Genomic DNA, 17,370 nt, shown 5'->3' with positions numbered 1-17,370 from the left:
CCGGCACCGCAAGCTTGCCCGGGGACTTCACGATCCCCCGCGAGCAGGTCCCGCCCCGGACAGCTGCCTCAGTTGGTCAGACTGTCAGGCATTAAGTGCACAAAAGAGAAGACAAAACAGCTAGACTGAGGCACGCATTTCTCCAAGGTTTAGCAAACAAAACAACGTTCCAGAACTCGAAGACCCAAGGTACCCGAGATCACCCATTTCAACTCCAGTACCCAAAGATCTGGGTATTTCCAACTAAGTCCAGGCTGCTATGTGGGGTTTTCCTTTGAGAAAAGAAAATCACAGGTGAGAGAAAGAGAGAGAGAGAAAGTCAACAGGCTCCAAAATGACCCTGAGCTGTTCCATTTACATTCATGTCATTTTAAATACAAAAATAAAAATCAACCATCCTTCCGCCCCTGCTTGGTCAGGCCAGGCGCCCATATCCTCAAGGGACAGGCTGCTTCTGGGTGGAATTCCCAGCCACCAGGCACGGGGGCTCCCACCCTGCACCCAGCATTTCACCGCGGCCAGGAAGGTACAGAAGACGACGTCAACCCAGCAACACACAGACCGTGAGTCAGGGTCCAGCTTTCCCGCTCCTCTTAAATAAAATGCATGTTTACAAGCACGAGATGCCATGGAGGCTGGCCGTTCAGCGGAGAGGGGCGTGAGAACCTCATCCTCCAGGTCTACGCACAGGGAAAAAGAGATCGCCGCATTGCTCTCGGGTTCTACTTCCCATCAGTGGAGAGAAAAATGTCTAACGGGAACTGAAGACCGGCTCCGAGGGGCGGCGCCCTGGCGACCGGCAGCCAGGCGGGACCTGGGGGTCGGCTGACCTGCAAGGGCCCGAGATAACTGGCTACAAAACGAAGAAAACGCGACGGAGTGTCTACAGCTAAAAACGTTTTACTAAAGATTCTGCATTTGTATAAGTAGACATTTTTTGGAAAACGAGCAGAGTGAGGCCCGTAAACTAAAATACAGTGTTTCTACACCCTTGAGGTCCCAGGAGCACAGCAGTGCCACTGATGAGGGTCCCGTGGGTCCCACCAGAGTACACGCTTGCTGGGGGCACGGTGGTGGGGCAGAGGCAGGCACCTGGTGGGCCAATCCCGCGTGGTGACCCATCTCCCAGGCCTGTCAGGGGAGACCTTTCTGCTTTGCAGAGTCTGCCAGTAAAGCCGCGGCCCCTGTCACAACTGGTGACTCAGCTACGGGGACGGGGTGGGGGGGCAGTCCAGTCACTGTGTGACTCAGTCCCCCACGGGGGAAGCAGTGCTGTGTTGACCAGACTCTTCTGAGCTCCAGCCCGCCGAGGGGGGCCTCCGCCTGGGCCGGCTCACAGGGCTTTTCAGCAGGACAGAGGTCATCGAGTGAGGACCTGTCCGTGCCGGGCAGCAGACGTGCCCTTTTCTATGTTCACGTCTTTATCACCATGGAAACCCTCGGGCCACCTCTGGCAGTCAAGCAGGTGCCATTTTCCTTTTCGATCCTTTAACCCCCGGAGGGACGACGGCCAGGAAAAAGCCTGAGTGCCTGGGGGTGGTGGGGAGTAAGGCAGCGATCGTTCTAGAACAAGCTTAGAGGGGGCGGTGGACACTGGGTGCTGGGGCGGTGCGGGGGTCCCAGGGACGCTCCCCATGTCCACTAGAGGCGAGGCCACTCAGCCAGACCGTGAGGTGGGCCAGAGAGCTTTCCAGAGCACCCAGGCCTCCTGAACTGTGAAGGACACATATGTAACAGGTGTAGGGGGCATCTGTGCACACGGAAGTGACGGACAGATGGGGGTGTCCGACTGCGTCCACACCAGGGGCCCAATGCCTACTACGGGTGACACCTGTGTCTCTTTAAAAAAAAAAAAAAAAAGCTCTTCAAGTATTCTGGGGAGGGCTGGGGTGGTTTGTTACCTGGGAGCAGATCCGCCTCCAGTCACCTGCACCGGGCGGGGACCTGGAAACACCTGGGGGCCCAGATTCGGTCTCTGGAGTCTGCTCCTCGCCAAGGTCCCCGCGTCCCTCGTGCACAGAGGAGCCAAACCCCCTCCTACTGGGGCCGAGGGCAATACTGAAAACAAAGAAGGAGTGCAAAAAGTGATCGATACAAAAAAGTAAACATATCAGTTTTAATTGTCAAGATTATTCCAGGGCAAGAGTTCATTTCCAATTACGTGTCTCTGGTTCTCGCTCCTACGTGGCCCAGCCAAGACGATCCGTCCAGTTTTTTGCCTCCCGTTCGAGGTTGCGCTCTCCTGCCTCCCCGATCTGTTCGGCGTTTGGGGCGGGGGGAGGCAGCCCCGTCAGATCCGCAGCAGCTAATTGTTGCGGGAGTCCAACCCCGAGTCCCTCCTGGCGGGTGGGCCCCGACGGACCCCGCTCCCCGGGGTGCAGAACGGACGAGTGCTCTCGGCCACGCGCGACCCCCCGGCCCCGTTCCAGTGTCAGCTTGCTCCCGTCCTCAGCCAAGAGTGAGTGTGAGGTCATAAGGCCACTCGGATGCAGTGGTGCTTGAGTTTGCAAGGTAGGACGCCTTTGTTGAGCTGGTAAAAGTCCACAAGCTGGATCAGGTCAGAGAATTTGGTGTTCCCGTCGTCGAGGCTGAAGAACATCTGCCCGTCATCCTCGCACTAGAGGGACACAAGGACATGTGCCGAGTTAGGGGCCACACGCTTGGGGACAAAGAGTGCGACTATGGGGTCACTGCAAGGGATCAATGAGGGCAGGAACCGGCAGTGCTTTCCTAGGTCCTGCCATAGTGGATGTCAGGTAGCCATTTCCATCAACATGGAGGGACCCCATGGTACCTTCTGGAAGTAGCAACCTTCCTAAGGCTGGTCTGCGCAGAGAGAGTTAAGGACTGCACTGTGGTGGGAACACGTGTGTACCGAGCAGGTCAGTCTGATTAATAACTCAGAACCGCTTCTAGACTCCAAAACACAGCTGAAGGCACGAGTGCACCCCGTTTTCAAGCCTCCAGCGACTATCCCTGGGAGGCTTCCAGAATCTGGGGTTATCGGGGAGAATGGCATTACCCACTCCGCTGGCCACATAACAGGTTTCCTTTGATTTGAGGCTAAGACAATGAGAGATGATGTAAGGCGGGGTCAGACAGAGCAAACAAGGAAGGAAGCAGTTCCCCTCAGGCGACGAGTCCCAGGTTGGCACTGAAGCTTCTGTGCAGTCTGGGCAGCCTGGCCCCGGGCACACCACCAATGCCTTTGCCCTTCCGCTGTCTCATGGGCAGAGCGAGAGCATCATCGGGACACGGCAGGAAGGCTCCCGAAAAGCTAACAGGACTCCCCTGTGATCCTCCCACTCCCATCCCTGAGGGACTCCCGAGACGCTGAAGTCCTGGGCTCAAGCAAGCTTCAGACCTGCCAGGTGTGGGCCTCCCAGAGCTTTCTTTGCTACTGGACAGAGTGGATCTCTGAGCGGAAAAGACCTCACCACCCTCTTTGGGCAGAACATGGCCTGGGTTGGGGCCCCACAGGAAACATTTTAGGAATGTTATGACCTGTAGACTTCATCACTTAAGAATGTGAAACATCTGATGTCAATTTCGTATACGTTACTCCCCAGCTGATGACTTCTGGGAGGTGTGTTCCCAATTTCAAAAAACAAACCTATCAGGGGACTCGGAGAAGTCTCTCTGGTCAGCTTGGACCTGATATTTAACGACCTGCAGGTCTGGTTAGTTTGGGGTTTGAAAATTGCATTCGGAACAAACCCAGGAAACAACAAGGCTCAGTGAGAGGTTTTCGATACTTACAGGTAAGATCTGGAAATTTTTAATTTTCTGATGATGACAGAGCGTGAGCACAAAAGCCTTTGGATTGCTCTGGCTGTCTCGGAGGAGAAAAAGCCTAGGGATGGAAAAAATCAGCTGATTGTACACTTTCAAAAATCCAGACCTGGGATGTGGGTTTGTATCTTTGCACATGCATGAACACATGCGCACATTCACGCACAAACACACGCACGCATTGCCCCACTCCTGAGGATAAGAGAGCCTTGCAGACGGTACAGTTCAGGATGCCTGAGGACGGGCTTCTGAATGTCATCCTCCAGTGAAAGCATGCTAGGGCCATGGCTGGGCAGGTGCACCATTGCGGCTAGAACGACATGCGCCGGAAAGTCATGAAGTTCAAATTTCAAAGGGCCATGAGCCAGGATACAGCATCGTAGTAATATCAGACCTGACAGATGATAACCCAGAGAATAAAACCGGAATCCGAGAGTACCTTCCGATACTGTAATAAATGAGCAAGTAAATTAAGAGAGGAGGAGAAGGAGCTCTTCCTTAAAACAGAGGGCAAGCTAAGTAAACAGGAAGAAATGATGGGCCCGACACTATCTGGCCACAGCCGCAGGTTCCCACAGATGAAGGACAAGGTCGTCAATAGGTGCGAACATCAGCAGATGGAATTTGACGAGAAACAGAATTTTCGTTCTCAAACCATCACCCCCCAGCACTTGTCGATACAAAGGGAAACACAGCGACTGTCCATCGGAGGAACCCGCTGGTACCATCACTGCTGCGTATCCAAGGCAACACCGCCGGCAATGAGACACCAACTCTGCCCAGCCAGGGGGGACTCCTGCAAGGTGGTGACCCGGCTGAGCCCCAGAGCACCTGGAGGCACCCAAGCCGAGGTGCACTCTGTAAGAACCGGCTTCTTCCTGTGACACGTGTCCAGGAAGGACAAAGGCTAACGAGATGCGCCCCCAGAGGAGCATTTAGAATTACGACGTTTTTGTTCCCCGTGAAGGATGTGAGAGGAACCGCTGGCAAAACTGGACCAAGTGTGTAGGAGCCACGTGGATGTCTACTTCCCAATATTTAAAAAAAGGTTTTATCTTTCTAATCGATTTTATCTATTTGATAAAGAGAGAGAGGGAGACAGAGAACACAAGCAGGGGGAGCGGCAGGCAGAGGGAGAAGCAGCCGCCCTGCTGAGCAGGGAGGCAGATGCGGGCTTCGATCCTGGGACCCCGGGATCATGACCAAGCCGAAGGCAGATGCTTATCTGACTGAGCCACCCAGGCGCCCCTACTTCCCAATTTTTACAAGGGTACTGTGGTTAAATAGAAGATGAGTCCTTGTTCTTACAAATTTTCTACCAAAATAAGCAGGATCCAAGGGACATCATGCTATTTGGAACTTACCTCCCAAAGGGTTCAGACAAAAAGAGGAGGGAGGGAGGCTATGATAGAGCAAACGGGCCATAGCACTGACAGCCGGCGCATCTGAGAAAACGCACAGGAGATTGCTATAAGACTCCGGCAGCTTCCCCATGACACCAATTTATTTCAGGATAAGAAATACATAAAAATCCCAGTAGCACAAAGACCTAGAAATCTTTGCTTTTCCACAAGCACACCTGGCATTCGTGGAGAAGGCAGCTGTACCCTAGGAAGGAGGAAAGAGGAGCCCTAACGCCAGAATCCAGGTGACAAAGAGCCTTATTCAAGGCAAACAGTGCACCATCTGCTACTGGACTCTACTATTAAGACAGAAACCAGATAAATGGGACGGCAAAGTCCTGTGTTAAAAAGGCAGAAAGGTATTTTATTTTACTACAGGACTTCTCAGAGCCTTTAAATGGGAATATCCACCGTGGGTGCCGTGGGACTGGAGCACTGGGTTTTGCACTCTCGTGTGACCACACACCCCTTATTCCAGTGTTCCCAGGAGACATATTCTTCCAAATTTCTTCTGGGAGACCAGAGTCCCATGACTTGTGAGGCGGGCAGTCAGTGCTAAGAATTGCCTGCCCTGCGTGGAGGGTTAGGTGTGGGGCGTCTGCCACGCAGAACCTTGAGAGGCCGGAGGTCTTCCCCTTCTCCTGGGCATAGCCACATGCCTCGGTTGTCCACCTCAAAGATCTGTCTTATGGGTTATTTCATTCCAAAGAAGCCACCATCCCAGCAAAAACCTGGGAACTTCCTGGACACCGGGCTGTCTGACAGGAAAAGCTGGTTTGTCCCTCGCTCTCCTGTCAGCTTAGTTAGCTCCCAGGCACTTCCTGCTGCAGGCAGGTGCACCGTGAACGTGGCCCTGGAGCAGCCCCGGGAGCAGGCAGGCACTGCCCCACACCTTCCACCTGGGGCAGGACCTTGGAAAGTGCTGAGGTTTCCCCAAATGCTTGGGATTTATAGTTTGTGCCCAGTGGCTGGCTGTCTGCAACCATTATTAACTCAGAGGAACCTGTGGTCTGAAAAGCATGTGGCTCTGGAGTTTGTGGGATTCTCAGACCTGCCACGGATCAGATCCATGACTGGCCTGTTCTGCCTCGGGCTGCATGGGACGCTTGACCTACAGGAGCCCAGGAAGCCAGTGATTGCCAACCACAAACCGCAGGAGCCCCACTGATAGCCCAAGGGACCTCTGCAAGGACAGGTCCCAGGAGGACTGCGTGGCAGGCAACTCGGGCAGGTCAAGAAATCTGGAACAGAGGGACGCCTGGCGGCTCAGTTGGTTAAGCAGCTGCCTTCAGCTCAGGTCATGATCCCAGGGTCCTGGATGGATCCCCCCGTCGGGCTCCCTGCTCTGTGGGAAGCCTGCTTCTCCCTCTGCCCCTCACCCAGCTCTTCTGCTGTCTCTCTCTCTGACAAATAAATAAATAAAAATCTTTGGGGAAAAAAAATGGAAAAAAAAAAAAAGAAATCTGGAACCCAGCACAGGAAGGAAAGCGGTGAGGACCACGTAGCAGGGAGAGCTTGCAAATGTGCCCCCTGGCGGGCTCCTGAAGCAGAGCGTGGCCTGTGTTTGCGGGGGGGGGGGGGGTTGCTGACAGCGGTCTGAGGGACAACCCAGCTCAGGGTCATAAGTGAGGCTCTGAGCGCTTGGCAACTCCATGGTTCTCATTTCAAGATGAGGGCAGCGGGCACAGAGAAGTTACGCCAGGTCCCCAGGGGCTAGCAGCCAGCCTTAGGCACAGAGGAATCCCGGCTTCTAGGATCAACAGGGCCACGGGTAAGATCGGAGGAGGCGTGTATGGACGGTTCCTTCATGGCTGCTGAGCACTGTTATGGTGCCGACCGGGGCACTGTGTCAGTCCTGGGACAGGACCCCCGCCCCCTAACATGGGGGTCCGTGGGGAGCTGCAAACAACTCAAATCTGGACAGAGAAGTTCCCTAACCCGCAGGGGAGGACTGGCGTGCTCCTCGGGGCTCACCAACAGCACGGAGCTGGAGACTCGGGGCCGAAGAGGGGTGGGCGGGGCCGGGCCCAGTGTGAGCAGGGCCAGGGTAGGGAGGGCGGGGGACAGAGCCGAAATGCTGCAGGAGAAGAAGTGAGCACCCAGTGGGCACTCAGCAGAGGCCACGACGCTAGATCTGCCCTTGGAAGAATCCTTCTCCAGGTTGTGGGCTGGCTGTGGGCGGCACGAGGGAAAGGGCGCGGGCACCTGGACACCAGGGGTTTCAAAGACCCCTCCCCACCGGGTGGGCGCTAGGCTCCCTTGTCTCCTTCCGGCCCCTCTTCCTAACTCCCTGTGTCTTTTGAGGTTAAGGCTGACTTTCAGTCATTCTCTCCACGTTGCTGGACTCTCTAAATTGTTTTCCCTTCGTTATCTCTGCAGGGATCAATCAAGATTAGGAACTGATTATTTCATTTACCTTGTTTTCCCAACACATTTCCTGCCTGAGCGCCCAGCAATTAATGGAAGTCTAGCCTCACGGTGATGACACCTGAATGGGTTCCATTATCCTGACCCTCGTTTTGGCCAGCCTGACACCAGGGCTGAAGGTTATACTGGAGAGAAAGCCCGGCTTATTAACGGGGCAGACACCAGGGGACTGGCCGGTTTGTGGGAGGAAAGATGACAGGGACGCTCGTCTTTGTCTGTGGGCCTGAACGGATAGAGACCTCGCTATTTTATTTTTCTATTTTTATATTTTTTACACATTTTATTTTTTTAAATAAATATATTTTAATTAATTAAAATTTTTAATTAATTAAAATATTTAATTAAATAATTAATAATTAATAATTATTATTATAATTAATACTAATTAAATAAATAATAAATAATTAAAAATTTTTAATTAATTAAAAAATACATATTTTTTACACATTTTATTTTTTTTAAACAGGCACTGACATGGGGCACCTGGGGGCTCAGTCAGAGAAGCTTCTGTACTCGGCTCAGGTCCTGATCTCAGGTCCTGGGATCAAGCCCCGCATCCGGCTCCTTGCTCCACGGGGAGTCGGCTTCTCCTTCTCCCTCTGCCCCTACACCCCGGCTCGGGCTCGCTCTATCAAATAAACAAAACAGAACAGGTACAGACCCACAATGTCATGGCCCGGGTGTGCTGAAGGACCGCACGGCTCCCACACACAGGGGCAGCCCCTTAAAGGCAGAGTGGGCCTGACTGGGAATCACAGGGAAGCGTCCTCAGATCACACATGTCCCCACATGGCCTCTGAGGTTCCATCCACCGTGATCCAGAGGGACACAGGTGCCACATTGCCCGGGGCCCCGGGAGGGACACGAGTGGCCATGACACCAATCCCATCCCCTCTGGAACCCTCACTTTTATGGCATCTGATGCCCCCTGGCAAGTGAACCACTGGGCTTCCTTGGAATGAACCCCACGGCCAGTGTGGTGACCTCATCAGAGCACCGTGGGATCCCTTCTGATGCTGCTCAGGGCTGCGGACGGGCACGGTCTGTACAGAAAGCCCGGGAGCCTACATATCCCTGCACGCGAACGCTGTCACTGTTCGGTTTCCCTCTCCTTAGACGGGCCAGACCCCTCAGAGGCGCACAGGGGAGGAGGACTCACTTCTCATGCTTTCAAAAAAGGACCGTTGCTGGATAAGGGTGACTTTTCAAATCAGTAGTTTTGGAACGATGTGACAGCCGCACAGGGCAAACAAATAGGATTTGTTCTTTACACAGCATCTCAGCATAAATACATTGTGAATGCATCTGGGATCTAGACAAACAAAAAGGAACACTGGGAGGGAAAAGCTGGATTAAAAGACTGAAAGGAAGAAGAGAAACAACAGGGGTCCTAGAGGACAGGAGCAAACTCCTTTACGGAGCAGCCGAAACGAACACCGCAAGGGCCCGAAAACACAGGAGGAAAAGGGACACAAATGATAAAGGCAGCTACATAAAATTGGCATCAAAAAGCCTGTACAGGGCGCCTGGGTGGCTCAGTGGGTTAAGCCTCTGCCTTCGGCTCAGGTCATGGTCTCAGGGTCCTGGGATCGAGTCCTCTCTGCTTGGCAGGGAGCCTGCTTCCTCCTCTCTCTGCCTGCCTCTTTGCTACTTGCGATCTCTCTCTGTCAAATAAATACATAAAATCTTAAAAAAATACAAATAAAAAAGCCAACCCAAACCAAATAGAAAACAGATACGAGCCATATGCAAAGTCAAAAACGACACAACGATGTAAGAAAGAACATTTGCAGGAAACAGACTGAGAACATGGGGCAGAAGATACAAACGGTTTCCAGAATGGTAAGAGAAGAAATGCCCAAGGAGGTTTCAATCTCCAGAAAGAGGGTCGGCCTCCCCGGCGACAGAGGAGACAGGTGGACACCCCCTCGCAGCCTGAGGGGCCGTGGGCATGCCATCGCCCACACAGGTCTGGGCACCACCAGCAGAGACATCGGCTGAACTGGACTATGAGGGGACAGCTCCCCAATGTCCTACCATCAGCCTGGAAACACCAAGCCCGAGACAGGGCAGACCGTCGCCATGTGCGTGCATCTGCCACAGCGAGTGGATACACAGACCCCATAAAATGGGCTCCCATAGCGGAGGAGGTGCAGGGGGCAGGGGAGAGCCTGAAGGGAGCCCGCCCGGTTTCACCGTTCTGATTTTGGAACTGGGGGAGTGTTTTGTAGGTTTAACGGGAAGCATTAAGCCGAAACGCAAGCAGATCCGCTGACAAAAATCGAGAGCAAACGGAGACAAATGAACCTCACCAACCACTCAGAGGTTTGCGGCTAGAACCCCAGAGAGGAGCCTATTCAAACGTGGCTCTTGGACGTGACCTGCCTGGAACACGCCTTCAGGATTACGAGGGCCACAGGACTACTTTCCAGACGTGATGAGACATAGGGAAAGTCAGTTTTTACAAATAATTATGTCCTAGTAAGATTTTCGGAGTAAGAGAAGAGAAATACAGTAAAATCAAGGGGAAAGAACCTATCCTCTTCCGGCCAAGTTTGCAGTAACAGTGTGAACCCTGAAAGAGAGGGTTTCAAATTTTTATTTTTCACTGTGGGGAAAAAAAGCCTATGTCCTAGCTCTGCCCCTGGAAAGGGCCCACAGGCTGTGACGTCCAGAAGCCGCTTTCCACTAGAAAGAGCGAGTTTCCGAAGAGCAACATTCAGGGGAGCGGAACGCTCTCGGGTCACTCTGGGATCCAGCACTGGCCGCGGTGCATCAGAAGAGCTCAGGAACTGACTGGATCAAGTCCCGTTGGCCAAAGTGAGCATCAAAAACAGCAAGTTTTGACTGAAAGAAATCCAGTGTTTAGGAATCTGTGGACATAGCCCCAGTTTAGACGAGCAGCAGCTCATCTGTCACCGCGGAAGGTGGCGAGGCCGAACCACTCTTCTCCAAACTGACCCCCTCACTTGAGGGAAAAGTCAAGAGCTCAGCCACCTTCGCAGCCTGCGACACACCCACTGCTTCAGCAACAGACAAGCCAATGAGAGGAAGAGAAGGAAGCAGAGGGACATCGTCCTATCTGAGGAGGCGTGAGACCGACCAGCCAAACGCCATTTGTCAGCCCCGATTTGAACCAACTCAGTTTCAAGGATTTTTTTTTTTCTTTTTGCAGCAATTAGGGAAATTTGGATTCCCTAAAAAGACTGGATTTTAGATGACATTAAGGAATCATGTCAAAGTACAAGGCTCTTTATGTTTTAGAGACACGCTATGTTTACTGGTAAAATATAGAATGTCTGCAATTTATTTTATTTATTTATTTATTTATTTTTTTTTTTAAAGATTTTATTTATTTATTTGACAGAGATCACAAGTAGGCAGAAAGGCAGGCAGAGAGAGAGAAGGGTGAAGCAGGCTCCCTGCCAAGCAGAGAGCCCGACACGGGACTCGATCCCAGGACCCTGAGATCATGACCTGAGCCGAAGGCAGCGGCTTAACCCACTGAGCCACCCAGGCACCCCTGCAATTTATTTTAAAACATTCAAGAGGGCAGGGCACCTGGGGGGCTCTGTCGTTTAAGCGTCTGCCTTCAGTTCAGGTCATGGTCCCAGGGTCCTGGATCGAGTCCCACCTCGGGCTCCCTGCTCAGCGGGGAGTCTGCTCTCCCTCCGCCTGCCTCTCCCCCTGCTTGAGTGCGTGCACTCACTCTCTCCCTTTCTCTCTCTCTCAAATAAATAAATAAAATCTTTAAAAAAATAAACTCTTCCAGGAGAAGGAAGGTGGAGCGGGGAGGAGCCAATCATGCAGGAAGGGACACAGACAAACTAAAATGAGTCAAAACCAGAGAAGGACTACATGGGGACTCACTAGTCTCTTCTCTCCTGGGTAAATTCTTAAAATGTCTATAGGAAAAGTTTTAACATACGAAGGAGTGGGGGAGGCAGAGGGTACCTCCTGCTGGGAGTCAGGGGGAGGACACAGGTGCACATCCAGGGCCCTGGGCAGCTCCTCCAGTGGCCAGGAGAGCAGGGCTGTGGGGCCCTGCGTCGGCCAGTGGGATAGTAGCCCTGAAAAGGGCCTGTGCATCGGGCTCTGACCTCTCTCACTCCTGGGACCCATGACGGCCACGGAGCGAGTGTCCCCAGGCTAGCCTGCTGGCACACACACCCAGTCGCCCCATCTCCGCAGCCAACACCAACACCAGGTGTCAGACCCAAAGGAAGGCCGACCCGCCCCCAGGACAGCTGGCCCAGGCGAGGAGGACCCCCCCCCACCAGCTCCGACTGTGAGAAATGATCCTGCTCTGTGGCTTGAAGCCTTGAAGGCTTTGGGGCTGTTTGTTCTCAGCAAAAGCCACCTGATCAAATGTAAATAAAAACACTGTTCTTTCGTTTGCCCCTGCCCTGCGAATGAAAAACAACCGGCTTGTGCCCTTGGTCCATCCGTCTGATGTGCACCAAAGAGGCAGAAGTTGGTAACAGGAGGGTTACGATCTTCCCTGGGCCGCCGGCCAGCTGAGCCTGCCCTGCCCCACGCTGACCCTGAGCCACATTCTCCGCTCTTCCAGCTGACGCTCTAGCGACTGCCGCCACCCAGGATCTCAGAAACCAGAGAGAAGGTGCACCCGGCACAACAGGGGTTCGGGGCCCGCTCCCCAGGCCACCACCTCCTTACCCGTCCACCAGCCCCTGCTGCTTGATGATCCGGTGGGACTCCTCCCGGGAGATCCTGCCATGGAACCAGTGCTGCGTCCTGTGAATCACTGCGGGAGGGAAGAGGGAAGGAGGGGACTGGCTGTGCTGAAGGCACAGCGAACCGGCCATCAGCGCCGGGCCCGGTTCCCACGGCTACAGCTCTCCTGGCGAACGCTGGGCCCGGGGGTCAGGGGAAGCTCCGGGAGGGATGGGGCCACCCTTAGGACCAGAGGATCAGGCCGCCAAGAGGCGCTTACCTGTACTTAGGGTGGAAGCGTGGAGGGGGCTCTGGCTGCCTGGGATGTTCATCCGTGTGCTTCGCTTCTGCGGAAGGAACGCCCGCGTCAGCGCCGACACAGCAGACCGCCGGGGACGTGCCCGTGCGGGCAGGCCCGGCCGGGATGTGGGGCGCTCGGCCGTGGAGGGACAGCCTCCCCAGCCCGCCACATCTGGCCACAGGCGTGAAAACAGAAGCATCCTGAGGAATCCCCACGACCCCGGGACTGAAGCACACAGTGAAACTCTGGGACATTCTGGGAGAAAAGCACAAGCTTCTCCACGGGAAACACTGGCCTACAGAGACCCCGGGCCATGGGGACGTTCTTTTCCAACATGCTCTGAGGCGGAGGTTCAGGGAACTCTGAGCCAGGGGGCTCACGTTTTGTACATTGTCTGTAAATCTCAGAGAATTTGAAACCAGGGGACACTCTCCACACGGGGAGGTCAGGAGTAGGAGCCTCCAAGGGAAGAGACTGTCCGAGGCCACGAAGCTGGTCGAGCCATGGCGTGAGCAACGACCAGCCGCGTCAGGGCGGGAGGGCTCCGTGCTGTCCACACACGGCCGCTGACCACCCCGTAGCGGGGCAGCTCTGTGCGGGAGCCACGAGGTCAGAGGGCTCTGCTCCTGCCCCACGCCTCCCCCTGGGAACGTGGAGGAACCCCGAGCTGAGCCTGTGATGCCACCCTCCCCTCCTAGCACCTTGTCCCCGCAACAGTGCCCACGGGGCCGTTCTTCCAGGAGGCCAGCGCGGGGGCAGGGGCACTACCCACGAGGGGACCTGTCCACGGGACGGCCTGGCCTTACCCTCCAGGCATGGCCTTCCTCCAGGGCCGCGCTCTGGGCTTCGGCCGGGTTCTCGATCACTCTTCCTGTTTGCCCAGAAAAATCCATCGCCACCAGGGAGTTCTCAGAGACACTGCGCTGGAAGGAAAGGCCACAAGTTCTTAAAACGTAGGCAACCAGGCTAGCGATGGCTGGGGAAGGGTGACGGAACATCCCGCCCCCCGCTCTAAAGTTCAGGTGGAAATTCTGTGGCAGGAGGGCCCCTGACCTAGAGGTGGCTTTGGTTTCTCTGGAGGGGAATAAGAAACACTCCAGTCCCCTCAGTGCACCCAAACTCCACTGGAGGCCGCGGGGTGCCGTAGGGTTGGGGTGGTGGGCAGCCACCAAGTCCCTCCCCCAGGGGCTCAGTTCTGGGCAACACATGGACCCTCCCTGTGCACACCCGGCCCCTCCCAGAAAGGGGCCTGGGGGAGCTAAAGGGTCATGTTTGGAGAGGACGAATTGTTCCTCCACCTTTGGGAAGTAGAGGACATCCTGAGGACAAGGACACTCCCAGCTCTAATTCCCACCAGGGGAAGCTTCAGGGTCACCCATGGCCATAGCGCCACGGCTGCCCCCGGTGAGAGCAAGACATGGCTGGTGACAGTCCCTGAGCTCCTGAATAGAGCCACCGCCCTGACCGGTACAGGACCCGACCCCAGCAGTCACACCGCCGGCCAGACAAACCAGTCTCCCTGGAAACAACCCGTGCTCAGCCGGGATGCTGGGAAGGGGCCCGCCTTTCGGACGCTGCAGACGCACTCACCACCGGTGTGCAGAAGGAGGGGAGCAAGGCCTTCCGCGGGGGCGGGATCCTGAAGTTCTGGTACAGCAGCATTCCGTACTGCGGGGGAGGGCCAGAGTCAGCTGCCGGGGCCCCTAGAGCCCCCCAAGCCCCGGAAAGCGGCAGACCCGTGCAGGGAAGGACCGCACGGAGTACAGAACAGAGAGCGACCCAGCCACCGCTATGGGCACATAGCCTCGCCCCTGCACGCTTGTCCCCCGTGGACAGGAGCAGCTTACTGGCTACTCACGCTGGCGGGGGGCAAGGGAGAAGCAGGCAGTGACGATGTAATAATATCGAGGGGTGCCTGGGGGTTCGGTTGGTTAAGCGACTGCCTTCAGCTTGGGTCATGATCCCAGGGTCCTGGGATGGTGTCTCCAGTCCTTGGGCTCCCTGCTCAGCGGGGAGCCTGCTTCTCCCTCTGCCTCTACTCCTCCCCTGCTCATGCTTTCTCTCTCTCTCAAAAAAATTTAAAAAATCCTAAAAGAAAAAAAAAGGTCTAGCTCCACAGTTAATCTTAGAGAATGCTGCTACGAGCCAGGTACGCTTCCAAGAGCTTTATTTCATTTTACTCCTCTCCGCGTCAGGAAACGCGGCCTTTGTCCCCAAGTACAAGTAACAGATGCAAGAGGGAAGTGAGGTAGGTCACTCAGGGTCATGGTAAAGTAAGGGCTCTGGGTTCAAACACACACAGCCGGCCCCCCCACCCCTCACGGTCCATGCTTCCTGGGCCCGGGCAATAAGCAGAGTCCCGCTCGCCTGTAACCGCCCGCCTGCGCCCCGGTCCCCCACTCGCCTACACAGGAAAGGAAGACGGTTGGGCAAGAAGACGCAGTTATCAAGAGGTAGCTCATCTCCAGCTTCAACCCCATAGGGTGTCCTCTGGTGTCTGGAACAGCACCAGAAGGTCCACCACGCGCGTGCCGGTGCACCCAGAACATGGGGGAGGGGCTGTGAGAAGTACCCAAGGGCTGCTGGCCACGCATGTTCCAGAATAGATAGAAAGACAAAAGGCTGTAGGATCTCGGGGCGGGCTACCAGGGAGAAACCCACGTCCCCGCATATCCCAGCACGACGGCGGAGACAGAGCGACAAACACAAGTGGGGAAGAGCGCACGTCATGGTCACAGGAGCCGCAAGCGGGAGGCGGCTGAGTTCCACGGACACACAGAGAGAAGGCAGTGGAACGGGGTGCGGAGGGCGGCGGCGGGCGGAAGGGACCCCACGGTCTGTGGACAGTTCCCCCGACACTGGAGGCGAGACAGAATGACGGCAGACGAACCCATCTCGGGCGACGGCGGCCGCTCCAGCAGACCCATGCTGGAAGAACTGGGCACGTCTCTGGTCCCCGAAAGGGATGCGAACCCAGGAAAGGGTCAATGTACATGTGCAGGGAATTCAAATTAACGACAGGGCCTCTTCTAAGTCTTAAGCGGCTTAAGACACGGGAAGAACTGAAATCTAGGGTGAGATACTGAGAAGGGCCTCACCCCTGCACAGACATGGTGGGAACAGCAGGGCAGGCTGGGGCCCAGTGAGGGGAAGATCGTGCCAGGACAGCCAGGGGGACCACCAGGAAGGAGAGAAACAATGTGGACAGAGGTTAAAAATAGAAATAAAACTAATTGATGGGTCTCCCTTGCCCCCCCCCCAAAAAAAATTAAATGGGGATAAAGATGAACACAGGCTGATGGGACAAACTGAAAACAGGCAGCAAATGGCAGACGTAAGCACCAACGTTCCTAACAAGCTGTGGAAGGACACCTTTCCCAACAAACGCGCCAACAAGAACGTGAAGATGACCAGAGGAGAAAGCCCTATTACACGGTGTTTGTCAGACACGAGGTCCCGGAAAGGCAGAAACACAGAAAGGAGGAGAAAAACTGTGCAGACACAGACATACCCACAGTAACGTCGGGTGGGTGAGGCGTCGGGGCGGGCATCCCCGATGCAGGTAACAGCAGATTTCGGAAGGACCAAAGAATTGATGTCAAACAGACATAAATGTTCTTTTTGATTTTATTTATTTACTTGAGAGAGAGAGAGAGAGAGCAAGCGAGCGCACACGGAGGCAGAGGCAGGGGGAGAGGGGGAAGCAGGCTCCCTGCTGAGCAGAGAGCCCAATGTGGGGCTTGATCCCAGGACCCTGAGATCATGCCCAGAGCAGAAGGTAGACACTTCACTGACTGAGCCACCCGGGGGCCCAGAGACGTAAGTATTCCAAACTTGTGTGACCTAACAACACACACTCGTACATGCGTGTGTGCACGTGTGGTCTTCTAAGCAGAAGTGTGTACGGCATGTGTGCACACACGTGTACGTACCAACACTCCGAATCGAATACTTGTACAAACATGACAAACCGTTGAAAACATAAGGCTTAAAATCAATGGCCTAAGGATCCCTTTCAAAGCATTAAAGAAAAATCATCAAATTCAGGCCAAAGAAAGAATAAGAAGGGAAACACACACACCCCCTTTAGGACGGCCCAAGACTGCTCCCGGTTCCAATAATTTACTCGGAGGACTCGTCCTTGACCCACGAGCCATCTAACTAGTTTGTTTTAAGGCAGGTATCGAACTGTGTTTTATTTGCACTGTAGTCTTGAAATATTATGTCTGCCTTAAGTATTAAAGAAGCTGTCTACTTCCCACAGTTGTTTTTTGAAGTTCCATGACTAAGGATTCTTGTTTTCCTCACTTAAAAATAAATACTCCAGCCTTCAGAGAGGTAGTTTTATTGGCATAAAATGACAGTTTTCAGATTATTAACCGTCTGTACACGACCTACAGTACCAATTCCTTAACAGTCTTCCCTTTTTATTTTAGATGAGTGGGTTTCAAAGAAACACGATCCAATCATTCTTTTTCCTTTACACTTCCTTCCGTTGCTTGAACAAAAAAAAACGCGTGGCCATAGAATTATTCGCCCCCATTCTGGGCAAAACGTTTCTTATTTCCTATTCACATCTGCTTGAATGCAACACTCTCGGGCACTTTCACAAAGAAGACAGATGAGTGACAGCTGATGTTCTGCTCTGGGGTGTAAAGGGACTGCAGAGACGTCCCCACGTAAGGGGAACGGCTACAGCTGCGGGTTCAAAGTCAACATGTGCCACGCGAGCAAACAGCCTCCTCACACGCGACGGCGCAGGAGTGGGGAACA

The 17,370-nt window shown here is 54.3% G+C and overlaps 1 protein-coding gene across 1 annotated transcript in view; it reads right to left on the bottom strand.

The window, feature by feature from the left end:
• Positions 1–2,271: 2,271 nt before the first annotated feature.
• The window catches only part of GRB10 (growth factor receptor bound protein 10), a 167,798-nt gene continuing 152,699 nt past the window's right edge, over positions 2,272–17,370 (bottom strand). The window contains exons 12-17 of the mRNA XM_032874995.1: positions 14,188–14,265; positions 13,404–13,520; positions 12,577–12,643; positions 12,300–12,387; positions 3,760–3,853; positions 2,272–2,617 (exon numbers count right to left, since the gene is read on the bottom strand). Of these exons, the coding sequence (XP_032730886.1) occupies positions 2,471–2,617; positions 3,760–3,853; positions 12,300–12,387; positions 12,577–12,643; positions 13,404–13,520; positions 14,188–14,265 (591 nt within the window). The 3' untranslated portion in view covers positions 2,272–2,470. The remainder of the gene's footprint in view (positions 2,618–3,759; positions 3,854–12,299; positions 12,388–12,576; positions 12,644–13,403; positions 13,521–14,187; positions 14,266–17,370) is intronic.

This window comes from Lontra canadensis, unplaced genomic scaffold (assembly GCF_010015895.1).
Source record: "Lontra canadensis isolate GAN:19392208 unplaced genomic scaffold, GSC_riverotter_1.0 scaffold54, whole genome shotgun sequence".
Lineage (NCBI taxonomy): Eukaryota > Metazoa > Chordata > Mammalia > Carnivora > Mustelidae > Lontra > Lontra canadensis.
The sequence above is the reverse complement of the archived record's forward strand: the minus strand, read 5'-3'. Positions and strand labels throughout refer to the sequence as shown.